The following is a 20,722-nucleotide window of genomic DNA, read 5'->3' as shown; positions in this document are numbered from 1 at the left end:
CAGGGACCTTATGACGAACTGACTGGATGGAACCTTAACCTAACTAATAGAGGTGTCTCTATAACTTACTGGTAACAGGTTTTCTGTAGCTAACTGAGAACAGTATCTCCATAGCTTTTCAATATCGGTAATGTTATAACAAAATGACTGCAGGGAGCACATAACTAACTGAGAGCAGCATCTCCACAACTTACCAACATCAGCAATGCAAGAATTACCTGACTGGAGGGGCATGCAACTAACTGATAACTGTGTCTCTATAACTTACTAAAAAATAGCGTTATAGGGTTATATTTCTAAGGACCCTATAGTAACCCTTAGAAATACTAAGGACCCTACAACTATCCGATAGTTCTGCCTCTATAACTTACCGATACCAGGGACTGTATATCTAACTGACTGCAGGGATCCTGCAACTGCTATTAGCAGTAGTTCTAATCATTACCGGGACCCCTGTAATTAACTGACAGCAGAGACCACTTTATGCTATTGCTGTCCCACCCTCACTGCCAGACAGGTGGACCGCCTCTTTCCTGCATTACCTTTCCCGTGATATGCGCAGGGCAGAAGTTGACCTGACATTCTGCAGTTTCACTGAGTGCTCCAGGTGACTTGGATTGAGGGTCACATTGGGTTTTTGTTTAATTAGTCCAAATAAAAACAAATCTGTTGGCCCAACACTTAATTTATGGAAAATGAAATGATTTATTTTCTCTCAACAGTGCAATATCCATGTGGAAAAGTGCCCCGTATGAATGATCATGCAAGGTCGGGCATGGCTAAAGAACGTGGCCAATTGTCCAGAATTGTGGATGGGAAAAATGCTTTCAAAGGAGAGTCGCCGTGGCAGGTAAACACCAATATGTAGACTCTGAATATAACTGCAGTGTCCCTGACAATTCACTGGCATTGCTAGCCATGATGAGTCAACCCTGTAGGTATCAAATAATCAAGAAATCTCTGCTCCTCTGCTCCCTTGCACAATTGACCCAGCTGCTCTTGATTTGGCTTCAGCAGCTTGAGTTCCACATGCTACAAGCATGATGACTTCCTCCTGATAGTGAGCAGGCGCAGACTTTGGCTCCAGCCAATGGAAAAGGGCACTCCTGCTTTTCCTGCTCTGATGCACAGCACTAGATTTCAGTCAGTAACTGTTGAAATGGGAGTAAGCAACACTATCTTTCAGAATCTAACACACGATATGAAGGATTAACTTCTAGATCTTTGTTCATATACCCTTGATGTGGATAAACCTATGTATCTCTATCCTTTGATTAGGGTGTAGGTACCCCACACATTTTGTATTTCCGTCCCTCAATCCTTATGTATATATCAATTTATATGGGTGTGTATATTATTAGATCTTTACATCTGTACCCCTTGATATGGCCACAGATACCATCAGATCTTTGTACCTAGATCTTCGTACTCCTAGATCTTCTTATCTGTACCCCTTGATATGGTTACATACCTGCAATTTTTTCTATACCCCTTGATTAGTATATACCATATAGCCCTGGGTCTATTTATCTATACCCTTGGAAATGTGTTCAGATATTTGCATTTATATCCTTGGAACAATGCAAATGTATGATATCAAATGGAATTAAAGTGACTATGTGCAGGATTAATCAGGATGGGACAGTAAGATTAATGCAATATTGAAAGGTGTGGGCAGTAAATTGACGAATGGGATTTAACAGGGTCCAATACTAAAGGATAAAGGGAGAGTGGGAATAGACTGGGTGGGATATTAAAGGGTATGGGGATAGGAATGGAAAATGGGATTAGATGGTGGGACATTAAAGGGATTAGACATTGGGATATTATGGGAGGTGGGACTGAACAGTAAAGTGGCATTAGATTAGTTCTTTAAAAGATCTGGAAGTACCTCTGTCTGATTCTGGTGTGTATGTTTGAACAGATTTTTCTGACTAACAAAGGAGGGTTTTTATGTGGAGCTGTGTTACTCAGTCCTCAGTGGGTTATCACTGCTGCTCACTGCACCTACGACAAGAGAAGAGAAGATCTACAAGCTGTAGCAGGTATGTTCTTCTCCTCAGGCAGTCCCTTGGATCCAGGATGTCTCACTTCCACTCCAGTTCTGTGGGTTCCAAGGTGACTGATGTGGGGACCGCAGACCCTTCCTTGGATGGGGCAGGAGGTGCCTGACAGGAGGGGTGCGTGGGTAGTTTGTGAGGTGGTCTCTACTTCCTCCACCCCCACCTCCTCTTACACCTGCTCATCTGTCCCAGCCCCCTCATCAACTAACCTGTCCCCTCATCTCCTCCATCACATGTGGATCTACACCACCCCGCCACCCCCCCAATAACTACAGATTTGGATTTCCTTTGTGTGGAGAAGGTGAAGCAATTGCTGTTTGCTGTGGAATACCTATACAGTAGCAGCATTGTGTGCTGCCCAAGTTTACGGTAGCAGGTCCTCAAAGCATTCATTGGCCCACCTCACATTAACTTGTCTTCACCAGCACTGTTCAATATCTAAGCAATACGTATCTCCTGTCCCAGAGAGTCTTCAACTAGGAGCACACTTTCGGGATAATGGGCTGGCCATTTACATGTCTTTATTCTCAACTCTGCTGTGGAGTCTGTGAGGGCCAGAGTAGATCCAAGGCTGAGATTGACACTGTGGAACAGAGTGGTCTCATTGAATAGCTGAGCACTTCTGCAGGACCATGTGGTCTACCACACCACACTCCACCCCCTTCCATCTTTTCCTATTTCAATTTGACAGTCTTTGATGCTTGATACTGAAAAACAAATCTGGGTGCTATAGTGGAGATGGGAGTGGTTTGGGATTGTGTCAAAGGAACTGAATTGGAAATTCACTGGGATGTGTAGTTTGTATTTGCACTTGTGATTAAGAATCATAGAATAATAAAGAGATGCAGCACGGAAATAGGCCTTTTGAGCTACAGAGTTTGCGCCAACCATCAACCACCCATTTACACTAATCCTACGCTAATCCTATTTTATCCTCTACATTCCCAGCAACTTCCCCCTGATTGGCCACTGTGCAGTCCAAAATTTGGTTGCTTTTGAATTTTGTATTGTGGTTTAGTTTGGACCATAGCACCATAGAACAATACAGCACAATGCAGGCCCTTCGGCCCACCATGTTGTGTCGACCTTTAAACCACGCCTAAGACTATCTAACCCCTTCCTCCCACGTATCCCTCTAGTTTAAATTCCTCTATATGCTTATCTAACAATCTCTTGAACTTGACCAACGTATCAGCCTCCACCACCCCAGGCAGTGCATTCCATGCACCAACCACTCTCTGAGTGAAAAACTTCCCTCTGACATCTCCCTTGAAATTCCCACCCATTACCTTAAAGCCATGTCCTCTTGTATTAAGCATTGGTTCCCTGGGAAAGAGGCACTGGCTGTCCACTCTATCTATTCCTCTTAATATTTTGTATACCTCTATCATGTCTCCCCTCATCCTCCTTCTCTCCAATGAGTAAAGCCCTAGCTCCCTTAGTGTCTCCTCATAATCCATACTCTCTAATCCAGGCAGCATCCTGGTAAATCTCCTCTGCACCCTTTCCAACACTTCTACATCTTTCCTATAATGAGGCGACCAGAACTAGTGTGGTCTAACCAGAGTTTTGTAGAGCTGCATCATTACCTCGCTGCATCATTACAAACTCGATCCCACGACTTATGAAAGCTAACATCCCATAAGCTTTCTTAACTACCCTATCCACCTGTGAGGCAATTTTCAGTGATCTGTGGATATGAACCCCCAGATCCCTCTGCTTCTCCACACTGCCCAGAATCCTGCCATTAACCTTGTACTCCGCCTTGGAGTTTGTCCTTCCAAAGTGTACCACCTCACACTTCTCCGAATTGAACTCCATCTGCCACTTCTCAGCCCGGCTCTGCATCCTATCAATATCCCTCTGCAAGCTTCGACAGTCCTCCACACTCTCCACAACACCACCAACCTTTGTGTCGCCTGCAAACTTGCTAACCCACCCTTCTACCTCTTCATCCAAGTCATTAATAAATATCACAAAAAGTAGAGGTCCCAGAACCGATCCTTGTGGGACACCACTAGTCACAGCCCTCCAATCTGAATGCAGTCCCTCCACCACAACCCTCTGCTTTCTACAGGCAAGCTAATTCTGAATCCACACGGCCAAGCCTCCCTGGATCCCATGCCCTCTGACCTTCTGAAGAAGCCTACCATGTGGAACCTTGTCAAACACCTTACTAAAATCCATGTAGACCACATCTACTGCACTAACTTCATCAATCTTCCTGGTCACCTCCTCAAAGAACCCTATCAGGCTGGTGATACATGATATTCCCTTCACAAAGCCATGCTGGCTGTCCCTAATCAGTCCATGATTCTCTAAATGCTTATGGATCCTATCTCTTAGAATCCTTTCTAACAGCTTACCCACCACAGACGTAAGGCTCACTGGTCTGTAATTCCCTGGACTATCCCTACTACCTTTCTCGAATAAGGGGACAACAGTTGCCACCCTCCAATCCTCCAGTACCATTCCCGCTTTGAAATGAATTTGCTTCGAAATGAGGTAGCCAAAGTTCTATAATTTGAGACAATATAATGAAGTTTGGATTGGGTTGGTATTGTGCATCTGAGGTCAGATTGGTCCAGGATTCTATAATGGGGATTACAGTGGTTTAATATGGGGCCTAGATTGGTTTGGGTATATCCCATATTGGATTTGCTTGTGGTTTTATTTTGCAGGTGATTGGTTTGGGATTCCTCACATAAGTAAGGAATAATCAGGGCCTGGAAATTGTTTTGCACAACTCTGAAAAAGCAATAAATGTAACCTCCACCTTTCTAGTGGGATTTATGTCAACATGCAAGTTTTCTTCAATATGAAGCTTTCCCCAAAAACATTAACAACTAAGCAAAGGCCAGAATCATCTCCAGCCTGATTTTCAACCTCTTTGATTTTAAAACGATTCAGTTTAGTCACGGATCAATTGTTACAAACCCCCATTTCCCCAGAAACTACACTTCTCGAAGACCCAGAACTGCAGACAAGGGGTGGCACACTGCTCCACTAACCTGGGTTCAATCCTGACCTCGGGTGCTGTCTGTGTGGAGCTTGCACATTCTCTTTGTGACCACATGGGTTTTCCCTGAGTTCTGCGGTTTCCTCCCACCTCCTAAAGATGTGCAGGTTGGTAGGTTTATCAGGCACTGTAAATTGCCCCCAATGTGTAGGCAAGTGGTAGAATATGGGGAGTGTTGATGAAAATGTGGGTAGAATAAAATGGGATTAGAATTTTCCAATTCCCAGCAACCTCATTATTGAATATGACTAGCTGGTGGAGTTTTGGGATGTTATTGATCACATGGACTGTGGAAACTGATGCTAATTTACTGTTGGCCAGCACACTGCAACAGGATTGATTTTAAAGGTGAGCTAAATTGAATTAGTCTTTACTCTTCTCTGAAGGTGAACATGTGCTGAATGAAGAAGAAGGAACAGAACAGAAAAGGAATGTGTCAGAAATGATCCAACATGAGAACTACAACCCTAACACTGTTGACAATGATATTGCAATGCTGAAGCTCGATGTGCCTATCACTTTGAATGATTATGCAGTCCCTATCTGTTTACCCGAGCCAGGATTTGCTGTGCGGGAGTTGAGACAAATCAGGTTTTCCACTGTGAGTGGATGGGGAAAGCAATTGGAGGCTGGGCTGATAGCTAACATACTGCAAGTCCTCCAGGTGCCCATTGTCTGGACGTCTCTGTGCCGCCAGACCACCAGGTATAACATTACTGACAACATGTTCTGTGCTGGCTATATCGAGGCGCTGAAAGACACTTGCAAGGGAGACAGTGGGGGACCACACGTCACAAAGTACAAAGACACCTGGTTTTTGACTGGAATAGTTAGCTGGGGAGAAGGATGTGCCCGTGAGGGCAAGTACGGAATTTACACCAAAGTTCACAAGTACTTCAATTGGATAGGACAGTTCCTGAATCCCCCAAGTCCAAAAGTCAGTGCAGAAAGTTCTGTGAATCTTACAGAGTCAGTGCAACCAGTGGCAAATCTTTCTCATGTATAAACTAGTTTCATAAACCAGCAAAATACCTGCAGTTTCTGAGAATTAAAGATCTTGATGTTAAATATTCAGTTGTATTGTTTCTGCATTACAAGTAAATCCTAAGTCAGTTAAATCTTATTAAATTCTAAATTTCAATTTAATAAATTGTACAAATTTTCTGAACGTCTTTGTACAGGTTTTAATTACCACACAGATCAGGAATATAAGACCAGAAATTCAATTTCATAGTCCTGTGTTTTCTCAGCGCCGTGGAATTAAAAATGAACTTTATTTTCAGGAGGAAGATAATATAACAAAGTCAAAGTCAAGTTTATTGTCATATGCACAGGTGCAATGAGAAACTTACTTGCAGCAGCATCACAGGTACATAGCATTACATGAGCAGCATTCACAAGAAAAACAAATTAAACATAAATTATACACAATTGTACAATTAAACATAAATTACACACAACAACTGGAACACCTGGCAGTGAAGTGCCAACCATTCTACCTTCCACGGGAGTTCTCTGCCGTCATCCTGACTGTAGTCTACACCCCACCTCAGGCAGACGTCAAGCTAACACTTGAGGGACTAAGTGCCATAATCAACAAGAACAAAGCGGTGTACCCCAACGCCTGTCACATTGTGATGAGAGACTTTAATCGGGTTAGTTTAAGAAGTCTCTGCCTAACTACTATCAACACATCACCTGCAGTACCAGAGGACTCAACACACTCGACCACCGCTGTACCACCATCAAAAACGCTTACTGCTCCATCCCTCACCTACACTTTGGTAAATCCGACCACTTGACTGTGCTGCTTCTGCCTGCGTACAGAGACTGAAGAGAGCGGCACTGGTGAAGAGGACTACGAAGAGTTGGATGGCAGAAGCAGAGGAACGAACTCGGGCTTGCTTTGAGTCAGTGGACTGGACCGTGTTCAGGGATTCATCAGCGGACGTACGTTGATGAGTGTGTACCCACAAAAACATTACGAGTCTTTCCCAACCGGAAGCCCTGGATGAACCAGGAGATTTGTAATCCGCTGAGGGCTAGATCTGTGACGTTTAGGGCTGACGACCCAGAATCATTTAAGATTAGGGTTTTTGGGTGTAAGGGTTAGTTTTTGTTAGGGTTTTTAGTGTAAGGTTTAGATTTTTTTTTAATAAGTTTTTTAAGTAGTCGAGTGGGGGCTGGACTGCTCAGGCGTGGTGCGGGCAGCTTAAAAAGCAAACAGCCTAGAGAGCGGGCAGCGTCAGAGCAAGCAGCGGAGTGAGTAGCAGCAGAGTGTTCTGGGCTTTGGCTCAAGGGGCTTCGGTGTGAAGGGGCAAGGAGGGTAAGTAGCTGGTAAGTAGGTAAAGGCAAGGTTTAGCTTTTGGTCATTATAGATTTGTAGGTGGGACTAACTAGGGAAAAAAAAAGGTAGTCAGATGGAGGACATGGTGGTGTGCTGCAGCTGTTTGATGTGGGAGCTCGTGGACCTTGCTGCGGTCCAAGATGGCCACATCTACAGTAAGTGCTTGAGGCTGGATGAACTTCGGCTCAGAGTTGATGAGCTGGAGTCGCAGCTACAAACACTGCGCAGCATAAGGGAGGGAGAGAGTTATGTAGACACGGTGCATCAGGTGACAGTCACCCCCCTTAGGGTAGGTACATCTGATGTTCAGGAGGCAGATAGAATGGTGACGGTCAGCGGAGGGAAGAGGAAGAAGAAGTCAGGCAGGCAGACAGGACAGAGAGCCCCGGAGGCTGTTCCCCTCAGTAACAAGTTTTCTGCCTTGGAAGCTGTTGAGGGGGATGACCTGCAGGGGCCTAGCTGCAGTTACCAGGTCTCTGGCACTGGGACTGGTACTGCTGCTCAGAGGGGAAGGGTGGGAAAGAGACATGCGGTAGTGATAGGGGCTCGATAGTCAAGGAAACAGACAGGAGGTTCTGTGGCAGTGAACATGAATCCCGGATGGTATGTTGCCTCCCAGGTGCCAGGGTCCAGGATGTCACTGATCGGGTCCACAGAATTCTTGAGTGGGAGGGAGAGCAGCCAGAAGTTGTGGTCCATATTGGCACCAATGACATAGGTAGGAAGGGGGATGAGGTCCTGAAGAGTGAGTTCAGAGAGCTAGGCAGAAAATTGAGGAACAGGACCTCAAGGGTAACAATCTCGGGATTGCTGCCAGTGCCACGTGATAGTGAAGGTAGGAATAGGAGGAGGTGGCAGATAAATGTGTGGCTGAGAAGTTGGTGCAGGAGGGAGGGTTTTAGATTTCTGGATCATTGGGATCTCTTCTCGGGAAGGTGGGACCTGTACAGAGAGGACGGGTTACACCCGAACCAGAAGGGGGCCAATATCCTTGCGGCGAGATTTGCTAGGGTGGTACAGGAGGGTTTAAACTAGTTTGTGAGGGGGAAGGGAACCGGAGGAGTAGGTCAGAGGAAGAAGGGAATGGGGAAAAGTTAGATCAAACAGGTAGAGAGGCTTTGGGGAAGGAGAAGCAGAATACAGGCTGTAAAAGTAGTAAGGTAGATGGACTGAAGTGTGTTTACTTAAATGCAAGAAGTGTCAGGAATAAGGGGGATGAACTGAGGGCTTGGATAAGTATGGGGGACTATGATATCGTGGCTATTACTGAGACGTGGCTGACGTCAGGAGAGGAGTGGATATTGAATATTCCTGGTTTTCGGTGTTTTAAGAGGGATAGGGAAGGGGGGAGAAGAGGTGGAGGGGTGGCGATACTGGTCAGGGACATTGTTACGGCTGTGGAAAAGATGGATGTTGTAGAAGGATCATCTCTAGAGTCCGTATGGGTGGAGTTAAGGAACAAGAAAGGAGCAGTTACTCTACTAGGAGTATTCTATAGGCCCCCCGGTAGCAGTAGAGATATAGAGGAGCAGATTGGCAGGCAGTGTTTGGACAGAAACAGAAATAACAGGGTTGTTATAATGGGAGACTTCAACTTCCCAAATATAGGCTGGAACCTGCTTAGTGCCAAAGGTTTAGTTGGGACAGAATTTGATAAATGTGTCCAGGAGGGATTCCTGACGCAGTATGTTGACAGGCCGACTAGAGGGAATGCCATGTTAGATCTAGTTTTAGGAAATGAACCGGGACAGGTGAAGGATCTATTGGTGGGTGAGCATTTGGGGGACAGTGACCATTGCTCCATAACCTTTAAAATTGTCATGGACAGGGACAGGTGCAGAGAGGACAAGAGGTTTTTCAATTGGGGAAGGGCTAATTATGAGGCTATAAGGAGAGAACTTGGGAGTGTAAATTGGGATGTCCTTTTTGAAGGAAAATTTACCATGGGGATGTGGTCGATATTCAAGGATCTTATGCAGGATGTTAGGGATAAATATGTCCCGGTGAGGCAGAGAAGGAATGACAGGGTGAAGGAACCGTGGGTGACGAGAGAGGTGGAACGACTTGTTAGGGAGAGGAAGGTAACATACGTGAGGTATAAGCAGCAAGGTTCAGACAGGGCCCGTGAGGAATATAGGGTAGCGAGGAAGGAAGCTCTCCTCAGCCCTTTCTTAAGGGCTGAGGAGAGCTAGAAGGGGACATGAAAAGGCTTTGGCTAGTAGGGTTAAGGAAAATCCCAAGGCCTTTTTCAAGTACGTGAAGGGTAGAAGGATGGCTAGGGTGAAGGTAGGTCCGATTAAGGACAAAAGTGGGAGAATTTGCCTGGAGGCGACAGAAGTGGGAGAAGTTCTCAATGAGTACTTCTCTTCGGTATTCACCAGGGAGAGGGGTCTTGATGATGCGGAAGGGAGTGCTGGTAGGGGTAATGTTCTTGAGGTTGTTGATATCAAGAGAGAGGATGCGTTGAAGTTGTTAAATAATATTAAGACAGATAAATCTCCAGGGCCTGACGGGATTTTCCCCAGGCTGCTTCGAGAGGCTAGGGAGGAGATTGCTGAACCGCTGGTAAGGATCTTTGAGTCCTCGTTGTCTACGGGGGTGGTGCCGGAGGATTGGAGGATTGCGAATGTTGTCCCCTTGTTCAAAAAAGGTAATAGGGATAGGCCAGGGAATTATAGACCGGTGAGTCTCACGTCTGTGGTGGGTAAGCTGTTAGAAAGGATTCTAAGGGATAGGATTTATGAACACCTAGAGAATCATGGACTGATTAGGGACAGCCAGCATGGCTTTGTGAAGGGAAGATCTTGCCTCACAAGCCTGATAGAGTTCTTTGAGGAGGTGACCAGGAAGATTGATGAGGGCAGTGCGGTGGATGTGGTTTACATGGATTTTAGTAAGGCATTTGATAAGGTTCCTCATGGTAGGCTTCTTCAGAAGGTCAGAGGCCGAGAGATCCAAGGAAGCTTGGCTGTGTGGATTAGGAATTGGCTTGCATGTAGAAAGCAGAGGGTTGTGGTGGGAGGAGTGCCCTCGGATTGGAAGGCAGTGACTAGTGGTGTCCCGCAGGGATCGGTTCTGGGACCTCTACTTTTTGTGATATTTATAGATGACTTAGATGAGGGGGTGGAGGGCTGGGTTAGTAAGTTTGCAGACGACACTAAGATAGGCGGTGCTGTGGATAGTGTGGAGGGCTGTCGGAGCTTACAGAGGGATATTGATAGGATGCAGAGCTGGGCTGACAAGTGGCAGATGGAGTTCAATCCGGAGAAGTGTGAGGTGGTACACTTTGGAAGGACAAACTCCAGGGCAGAGTACAGGGTAAACGGCAAGGTACTTGGCAGTGTAGAGGAGCAGAGGGATCTGGGGGTTCATATTCACAGTTCGTTGAAAGTTGCCTCACAGGTGGAAAGAGCAGTTAAGAAGGCCAATGGGATGTTGGCTTTCATAAGTCGTGGGATTGAGTTTAAGAGCCGCGAGGTTATGATGCAGCTTTACAAAACTCCAGTTAGGCCACATTTAGAGTACTGTGTTCAGTTCTGGTCGCCTCATTATAGGAAGGATGTGGAGGCATTGGAGAGGGTGCAGAGGAGATTTACCAGGATGCTGCCTGGATTGGAGAGTATTGAATATGAGGAGAGGCTTAAGGTGCTAGGGCTTTATTCACTGGAAAGGAGGAGGATGAGAGGAGACATGATAGAGGTATATAAAATATTGAGAGGAATAGATAGAGTAGACAGTCAGCGCCTCCTTCCCAGGGCACCAATGCTCAAGACGAGAGGTCATGGCTTTAAGGTTATGGGTGGGAGGTTCAGGGGAGATGTCAGAGGAAGGTTTTTCACCCAAAGAGTGGTTGGTGCATGGAATGCACTGCCTGGGGTGGTGGTGGAGGCAGATACATTGAAGAGGTTCCAGAGCTTGTTGGATAGGCATATGGAGGAACGTGAGATAGAGGGATATGCGGGAGGAAGGGGTTAGGTAGTGTGAGGGTGGTCTGATGGATGGTATGACACGGTGGGCCGAAGGGCCTGTTTTGTGCTGTATGGTTCTATGGTTCTATGGTTCTATGGTTCTATGGTTCTAAGTCCAGGAACGACCTCTGGAAGGACGTTGCAAGTGCAGAGAGGCAATTTTGAACTAAACTGGAATCACAGATGGGTGCTGGACAGCTGTGGCAGGGCTTGCACAATATAACTTCCTATAAGGTGAGATAGGGTAGCATAAGTGGCAACGACCCATCACTCCCGGATGAGCTCAGTGCCTTTTATGCACGCTTTGATAGGGAGAACTGTGACACACCCACGTGAGCCTCCACATTTCCGCATAACCCTGTAATTTCAGTCTCTGAGGCCAATGTCCAAGCATCCTTTAAGAGGGTGAATCCACGAAAGGCATCTGGTCCAGACGGTGTACCTGGCCAAGTACTAAGGATCTGTGCAGACCAACTGGCTGGAGTATTTACAGACATATTCAACCTTTCAATTCTGCAGTCTGAGGTTCCCACCTGCTTCAAAGAGGCATCTATTGTACCAGTGCCCAAGAAGAGCCTGGTGACCTGCCTCAATAACTACCATCCGGTGGCACTTACATCGACCATAATGAAGTGCTTTGAGAGGTTGGTTATGGCACAAATCAACTTCTGCCTCAGAGATGACCTGGATCCACTTCAATTTGTCTGCTGCCATAACAGGTCCACAGCAAGTGCGATTTCTCTGGCTCTTCACTCTGCTCTGGACCATCTGGACAACAGGAGCTTGTACGTCAGGCTGCTGTTCATCAACCACAGCTCAGCATTCAACACAAATATCCCATTCAAACTAATCATCAAGCTTTAAGACCTGGGCCTCTGCACCTCCCTCTGCAACTGGATCCTCGACTTCCTCATCGGCAGAACTCAGTCAGTGAGGATTGGTAACAACGTCTCCTCGCTGATCTTTGACACAGGTGCACCTCAAGGCGCTGCTCTACTTTATGTACACACATGACTGTGTGGTTAAGGTCAGCTCCAATGCCACCTTCAAATGCCATCCAATGCCATCTAATGCAACCCTGGATAATATACTTTACAGGGGAAAAAGGATAAATGACAACAAGATTCTTTCCTGATTTACAGCAAGTCCAATACCACTTATCACATCCTCATTCTATCTTTCAATCCCACTTTCCTTCAGATGCAAGTTCTAGAGAATGATCTTCCTGCCGTGACCCTATGATTTACATCTCACTAAGACTGTCAGAAATACATAGGCTGGAAATCCAATAAATATGATTGAGTCCCTTCCCCATGTGTAACATACTTCTGAATATTGATCGCATCCTTCTGCATAGGACTGGCTGCCCAGGATAATGTTGCTTTGTTCATTTAAGGCCAGCATATGTCAAAGGCGACTCAGAGCAAAGCAGGTCCTTATGGAGAGCTGAGGGCTGCTTTGGTGTTGGTTAAAGTTCAGCTGCTTTACCTGGTTTGGTTCTGGGGAGTCTGGTAGGGCCCAGACTCTTCTACTCCCAGGATCACAGCTCAATTGCATGTCTGACAGTCCCCTCTCCCTCTGCACAGACCCTATGAACATATCAAAACCACCCCCGTCTAATGCCAAGACTACCAATGCTCACAATCCCCCTACTGCAGTATTGATTGTCACTACCCCACTCCCCCTCCCCCCCCATTGCCTTGATCCTTTCTCCGACAGCTTCCTCTTGTCATTCTGGAACAGTAGACCTAGAGGAAGAAAGACCTTTGTGTGGAATTGGTGTGGGCAGCCTGGTCTCTCACCTATGTTGCCTGGTGTGTGGGCCACCTGGTGCAATAGGACTTTGCTAATCCCCATTCCCTTCCCCACAACTCGCACCCCCCCATCATGTTCCTTCTTTTCTTCTCTTTCCTAGCCTTTTTTCCTCTGTCTTCTTACCTTTGACCCATCCCCCAGTGGATCTGCTCCCCTCCTCCCCTGCACCTGCCTATCACTATCTCTTACCTGCATCTACCTACCACCACCCTGTGCCCCTCCCACCTCCCCCCTTTTGTTCACCCCTCACTGCTCTGCTTTTCTCTCCTATAGATAGGGCTTCCCCTTTTCCTACCTTCAGTCCTGAAGAAGGGTCCTGACCCGAAATGTTGACCACCTGCTTTTCTCCACAGATGCTGCCTGGCCTGCTGAGTTCCTCCAGCATCATCATGTTTTTCATCTAGATTCCAGCATCTGCAGTCCTTTGTTTCTCTAGGGCTTTGCTAATGAAGGGTTTGACAAAAGTTGCTGCAAAGCTGCACTTCAACACCACTTCAACAAGCATTTCACTGCATCAAAGAATTTCTAGAGGATGTCTTGTTGCCTTTTATTTGAATTCACTCCTAAGTCCTGGTCTGGTGATTTCATCGATGTAGACTTCATAACCTCTAGAGTCATCTCCTGATCTGCATGTCGTCCCACTTCACGCACTCTTCCTCAGACACATTGGTTCTAATGACTTTTCAGAAGTATCAGGAAACTTACATTGGTATTGGTATTGGTTTATTATTGTCACTTGTACCGAGGTACAGTGAAAAGCTTGTTTTACAAACCAATCGTACAGATCAATTCATTACACAGTGCAGTTACATTAAGTTAGTACAGAGTGCATTGATGCAGTACAGGTAAAAACAATAACAGTACAGAGTAAAGTGTCACAGCTACAGAGAAAGTGCAGTACAATAAGGTGCAAGGTCACAACAAGGTAGATCGTGAGGTCATAGTCCATCGCATCGTATAAGGGGTCCGTTCAAATGTCTTATCACAGTGGGGTAGAAGCTGTCCTTAAGTCTGGTGGTACGTGCCCTCAGGCTCCTGTATCTTCTACCTGATGGAAGAGGAGAGAAGAAAGAATGTCCTGGGTGGGTGGGGTCTTTGATTATGCTGGCTGCTACACCAAGACAACGAGAGGTAAAGACAGAGTCCAAGGAGGGGAGGCTGGTGTCCGTGATGCACTGGGCTGTGTCCATAACTCTCTGCAGCTTCTTGCAGTCTTGGGCAGAGCAGTTGCTGTACCAAGCCGTTCATACATCCAGGTAGGATGCTTTCTATGTGCATCTGTAAAAGTTGGTGAGAGTCAAAGGGGACAAACCAAACTTCTTTAGCCTCCTGAGGAAGTAGAGGTGCTAGTGAGCTTTCTTGGCCATGCCATCTACATGATTTGACCAGGACAGGCTGTTGGTGATGTTCACTCACAGGAACTTGAAGCTCTCAACCCTCTCGACCTCTCGACCTAAAAAATGAAAGCTAAAAATCAGGAGTTTTCTGAAAATCCTCCGTGATAATGAAAGGTCAGCTATGTCCTTTTGTGGACAGGATGAGAAGGATTGGATCTTTTTAACAGTTGGAGAAAAAGTGGTAAAATGAAAATTTCAGTACACGCCTCGGGTCATCACAGCCACAGATACAAATTCCAAGGAAATAAGTGAAACTGTCGATGACTGCAATTTAGAAATACAGCAGTAAGAGTTGGTTTAAAGATTTGAGTTTATTGGAACCACTCATTTGGGGCTTAGCATACCCAGACCTACAAAAAGCTTTGATTGGGAAAGTGGAGCTCCTTAAAGCATAGGCTGTAGAAAGAGCTGGAACACAGGAAGCTGCAAGGAAGCAGGTGACAATACTGAATAAATAAACAGTTAAGTTCCACATCAGCCCTGGTGAAAGAAGCAGCGTTCGTGCAATACAAGAACAGAAATAAGAAACTGGAAGCCGCACTAAAAGATTATTTGGCAGATGTGGAAGTCTGCATGAATTCACAAGGATGTACTGTGTAGATCATTGCAAATTGTGTGGATAGCTCAGTCAGTGGGAGAAGAACAGCAAATGAGAAGGAAGGTCATATAGAGGAAATAGAGGAGTGGGCCCAGTACAAAAGCATTGAAACTAGAACATCCCCATCGGAGAAGATGTGTTTGAGGACACAATAGACATTGGAACCATGCACCTGCAGAGAGTGACTGGATGTGGCAGTTATCAGGGATATGAAATCCAAATCAGAAAAAGCTTTAAGAAATAAGTGCACAGTGGCTCAGTTCATAGAGCTGCTGCATTATAGCCTCAGGGACCCAGGTCCAATCCTGACCTCTGATACTATCTGTGTGGAGTTTGAACTTTCTCAGTTACCTTTTGTGACTGTGTAGGGTTTCACCTCCAGTCCCCACCCCATCCCCTGGGTGCTCTGGTTTCCTCCAAAATCCCAAAGATGTGCTTGCTGGCTGCTGTATGTGTTAGCATACCCAGACCTACAAAAAGCTTTGATTGGGAAAGTGGAGCTCCTTAAAGCATAGGCTGTAGAAAGAGCTGGAGCACAGGAAGCTACAAGGAAGCAGGTGACAATACTGAATAAATAAACAGTTAAGTTCCACATCAGCCCTGGTGAAAGAAGCAGCGTTTGTGCAATACAAGAACAGAAATAAGAAACTGGAAGCCGCACTAAAAGATTACTTGGCAGATGTGGAAGTCTGCATGAATTCACAAAGATGTACTGTGTAGATCATTGCAAGTTGTGTGGATAGCTCAGTCACTAGTGTGACTCAGCACCTAGCTGAGATAGCTCAGCACCTAGTGTGGGTGGGTGACAGAAGAATTAGGGGACAGTTGATCGGCATGTGAGAGAGAATAGGCTAGGAAATACGTAGGGCAAAGTGACTGATGGAAATGCTCTGAGATTTGGCATTGACCTAATAGGCTGAATGGCTGAGGGAGATGAGTGAGGACACAGGAGAGGATAAACAATGCTGGAACTGTGATTGAAAAGGGTCTTCAGTAGGAAGCAAAACAAACCAAATCCAGCTGTGCCCAGAATGTTTTAATGACATGTCCGGATTCTTTGAATGTTTTGAACATCACGTCCCCACTAGGCTCCATTTGAAACCAGTGATATTCCTTCCATGTAAGGTACCAAGTGAGCTGAAGAGGAAGCCTGAAAAGGGCCATGAGATGGAGCCGTGATAAAACCCAAAGTTAATAAACCAACAGTGAAGACCATTGTGAGCAGAGAGGTGCCTAATGGGCAGCTCAGGATATCTCTGGACTCAAAGCAATCTAAAAGGACAAGTTACAATCCCAATTCTGGGGAAAATCATGGCAGAACTGGAAGAGACCAGTTCTCAGCAAACCTGATGCAGAAATAGGTGTAGAATAGGAAACTTATTGCCTGTTGCAGTACTACAGGAACAACCTGTCCCTTTACAGGTAAATTCTTCTCCTAAAGACCTGGGGATAGCCCCAGTACAGGGAGACAAGCACCTTGGCAGAGACAAGATCCACGAATAGTGAAAGAAAATCTTCAGCACTTGTCTGTGGGTGGATCATTTCCACACCAATGAGGAGGAAGATAAATTTCACACCACACCAGGAGGAAGGTCACAAGAGATCACTGACACCTCAAGAGGTTCGGCAAGGTAAAGCAACATAGAGGACCAGCAAGGGTTACTCTGGACAATTCAGAGTTACAGCTACAACATAGTTACAACATAGAGGACAACATAGAGTTACAACATAGAGGACAACATAGAGGACCAACATAGAGTTACAACATAGGGGACCAGCAAGGGTTACTCTGGACAATTCAGAGTTACAGCTTTACCCTGAAATACTGACCAGGAAAGCAAGTATGCATGTTTCCACTTTCTGCCCTGTTGCTGCAGAAGTTGCTTGAGGTGGGAGATCTGGAAGTGAGGACAGACCAGCCTGCAAGTGTGACACCAATGAAGCTGAGTCAGATTAGGGAAGGGATCAACACAAATGAGGACTTAGACGCTTTCTCAACAATATACTTGGGGATGGCTTGAAAACAGCCAGCAATAGGACATTTCTGGAAGATAAGTGGTAATGCTTCAGCGGAATACAGTGTTCTATTATAAATGGAAAGAGAAACAGTTAACATATCAAGGCTGAGATTCCTAATCAGGAATGAGAAAGAGAGGAAGTGATCTATTCATCCCTCCCCCACCTACCCTGCCACTGTAAACTCTTATTTTCTCTTTCCCAGTTATGATGAAGGTCAGGGATCTGAAACATTAACCATTTCTCTTTCCATTGACATTAACCTTCTGAGTGTTTCCAGCTTTTTCTGTTTTTAATTTCAGATTTCCAACATCTGCAGATCGTTTAAACTTCTTTTTCCAGAATCAATCCGCCCAGTAAGGTACAGGGAGAAATACTTCAAAAGGCATATGAAAGCCAAATGAGTGCAGGTGATGCCAGCTGTGAACTGGGGTGGGACGGAAGGAATGGGATTAACCAGCATATACAGATATACACAAACAACAGAGGAGATGATGTATACTGATATACCACTGGGGTTGTGACACGCGGGAGCTGATAGGTTCACATACAACCCGGAACGGTGCATGTTAGCTGTAGTCTCTTGCCTGGAGAAAACTACCTTGCACTGGCTTTTAGCCAGTAGTGGCACAGCACAGGATTTTTGGCATATTTTGCAGGGTTCCTGCATATTCACTGCTGAAGCCTTGCCTAAGAGGAAATTGGAGCAGACACTTCCTGGCACTGTTCAGCCCGATGCTGGTGTCATTTCTCTGGAACGAAGTCCACACCTGTAGTACTTCATTTTCTTAATGAAGCTAGGGTGGATGACCTGCTGTCGGTGCGTGTTCAACAGGAGGTACATCACGCCGAGTGCAAACGGGGCACTAAATGTAATGAAATATTCACTATTTCAAATGAGTTTTATTTTAGAAAAGTGTTGGCCTCCATGGATGCCAGCCAATCATGGCCAATTGTCGTTCCTGCTCTCTTCTCAATAACAACAGCTCTATAGATCAAGAACTGCGGCACTGAAACTGTAACCGCACACCCTTCGCCCAGCCATTCAGTTCCCCTCTGCCTTCCTTTCACCCTCTCCCCTTCTTGATTTCACACTTCCCACACCCAGTTACACTTCTCCTAACAGCATGGCACCCTGACTACAGAACACTCTCCTCCCTTTTCAGAAAGTCACAGGTATCACTGAGATGGGAGCACATGAAAATTTGTTTTCCAGGGCTAATCCATTATCTGCCAGAACATAGGGCAAGACTGAAAGAGCCACCATGAGAAGATGCCGTGTGCCAGTCTCAACCCCATGAAGTGAGTTACCACTAGGAATAGTGTATACAGAGCCAGGCTTGTCACAGTATAACAGGAAACACCTATCCCTTTACGGGTAGACTCTACCGGCAACTGGCAATGCCTCAGCAGTGAGAAGGTCTCAGGCAGTGCAGTGACAAAGCCCAGAGTCTGGAACTGGTGCAAGGATGGGGGCAGATCCAGCCTTCTCCCAAAGATGCAGGCACTGTTACAGTGTTTAAATGTCTCACATGTTCAGCGGCATTTAAGGACAATTAAAAGTGATACAAGTAATCTAACAAAATGAATCTTTAAACAAGTACAGGCTGTCCACGGGTAACAAACAGGTTTATCTTTACAGTCATCCATGAGTTGATTTTGTCCGTAAGTCAGAAAGTACACAAAAATCACTCAATATGGTAACTATACCTCCACAATATTGCAATGGATGGCATCAAAGCACATAAGACGGATGAGAAAGAGCAATTACGAAAAGTGGAGAGAGAGAGGAAACTAGTTCTGCTGTTTGTAGGAACGAACATATGTACATAGGTCAGACCATGGATGTGAATGGGACTCCCTTTGATAGGCAGTAGTAATGCTTCAGAGATGAGGCACTAATTCTGGGGAAGTCATGGCAGGAGTAATGATACTGGTGGCAGTGGATTTTCCCTGTGTGCTGGGCAGGAGCAGCCTGACCCACAGCCCTTCAAGGCTGCTGCCCAGAAACCTTTCAGTCATGTTGATCCTGACTCTATAAAAGTGGTGTGGGTCCAGCTTGTCTCCTCCAGGATCAGCTCCCCACCCAAATCCCAGTTAGGCCCTGCCCACAGAGTGGACAGGTGAGGTGTCCTGGAGCTCCTGGTGTACCAGGGAACAGGCACCAACACTGAGAGTTAAAGTGCAGCCAGAACCCAAAGGTCACTGGCAATGAACTTCAACATGCCCCCAGGTGCAAGGACCTGGACAGCTGACCAGAGAGTAAAATGCCACATGAGGGAGGAGTTAAATAGCCCCACACACAAATGATCTGCTGCCTGCACTGGATTAAAAGTGGGGTTTTATATCCTCCACTTCCTCAGCTGTAAAACCCCGTGATTTCCAGACCTTCTATCTGCAGTATAACAGGGGCCAGAGTTCTTTAACGGCCAGGCGAGGAATAGAGAGGAATGGGTGGAACACCACTACTGGGCCAATGGACACCACACGTGGATTAAGGAGGAGAGAAACACTACAGCCAGGATGAGTGGGAATTACACTACGGCTGGAGTGAGGAGGAGAGGGTTAATGCCGTAGCTGGGCTGTGGTGAGGCGGGGCACCACAGCTAGGCTAGGGTGGAGGGAGAGAGGGAGCTGGGTTGTAGGGAGGGACCGTACACTGTAGATAGTGGAAAGGCTTTGGGGTGTCAGGAGATGAGTGAGTCTTTGATCTCTCTTATAGCCACACCCAGATCTCAATCTCATCATAGCCTTGATCAAGCACGAACCAAAGAGCTGAATTCCAGGAGTGAGGTGAGAGCAAATGACCTTGACATCAAGGCAGCATTAGACTGAGTGTGGCATCAAGGAGCCCTGGTAAAATTGGGCACGATGGGGAAAACATTTCAATAATTGGAATGCATAATCTATCAAATAAATCTCAACAGATTAAAACAAAACATAAAGGAAGATGCTTGTTGGTGTTGGCTGTCAATCATCTCAATCCTAGGCCACCAGGGCAATGTCCTAGGTCCAACCATCTTCAGCTACTTCATCAATGACCTTCCTTCCATCATAAGGTCAGAGTGGGGGATATTCACTGATTATTGAACAATATTCAATTCCATTCACAACACCTCAAATTATGAAGCAGTCCATGCCTGCACGCACAAGAAATGGACAAAACTTAGCTGATAAGTAACAAATAATATTCAGTCCATTTAACAAAGAGGTCGGACAATGTCCACATCCAGCAAGAGAAAGTCTAACCAATACCTGACACAAGAGACTGCAGATGCTTAAATCTGGAGCAACAAACAATCTGCAGGAGGAACTCAGCAGGTCGAGCAGCATCTGTGGGCAGGGAGAAGAATTGTCGACGTTTCAGGTCAAAACCCTGCAATCGCCACAAGAGAGGTCAAAGGGTGGCCACAAGAGAGGTCAAAGGTTGACTCACCTACCGACACCCTAAAGCCAGGAGTGTGATGGAATACTCTCCACTTGCCTAGATTTATTCCCC

The 20,722-nt window shown here is 46.0% G+C and overlaps 1 protein-coding gene across 2 annotated transcripts in view; it reads left to right on the top strand.

Moving 5' to 3' along the window:
- Nucleotides 1–6,223, top strand: part of LOC127569104 (coagulation factor VII-like) — a 33,174-nt gene extending 26,951 nt beyond the window's left edge. For both annotated transcript variants that reach the window (XM_052013455.1, XM_052013454.1), the window contains 3 exons: nucleotides 723–850; nucleotides 1,925–2,045; nucleotides 5,469–6,223. In XM_052013455.1, coding sequence (XP_051869415.1) covers nucleotides 723–850; nucleotides 1,925–2,045; nucleotides 5,469–6,088 — 869 coding nt within the window. In that variant the 3' untranslated portion in view covers nucleotides 6,089–6,223. The remainder of the gene's footprint in view (nucleotides 1–722; nucleotides 851–1,924; nucleotides 2,046–5,468) is intronic.
- The last annotated feature ends 14,499 nt before the right edge of the window (nucleotides 6,224–20,722 follow it).

This window comes from Pristis pectinata, chromosome 4 (genome assembly GCF_009764475.1).
Source record: "Pristis pectinata isolate sPriPec2 chromosome 4, sPriPec2.1.pri, whole genome shotgun sequence".
Classification (NCBI taxonomy): domain Eukaryota; kingdom Metazoa; phylum Chordata; class Chondrichthyes; order Rhinopristiformes; family Pristidae; genus Pristis; species Pristis pectinata.
This window is presented reverse-complemented; position numbering and strand designations above follow the sequence as displayed.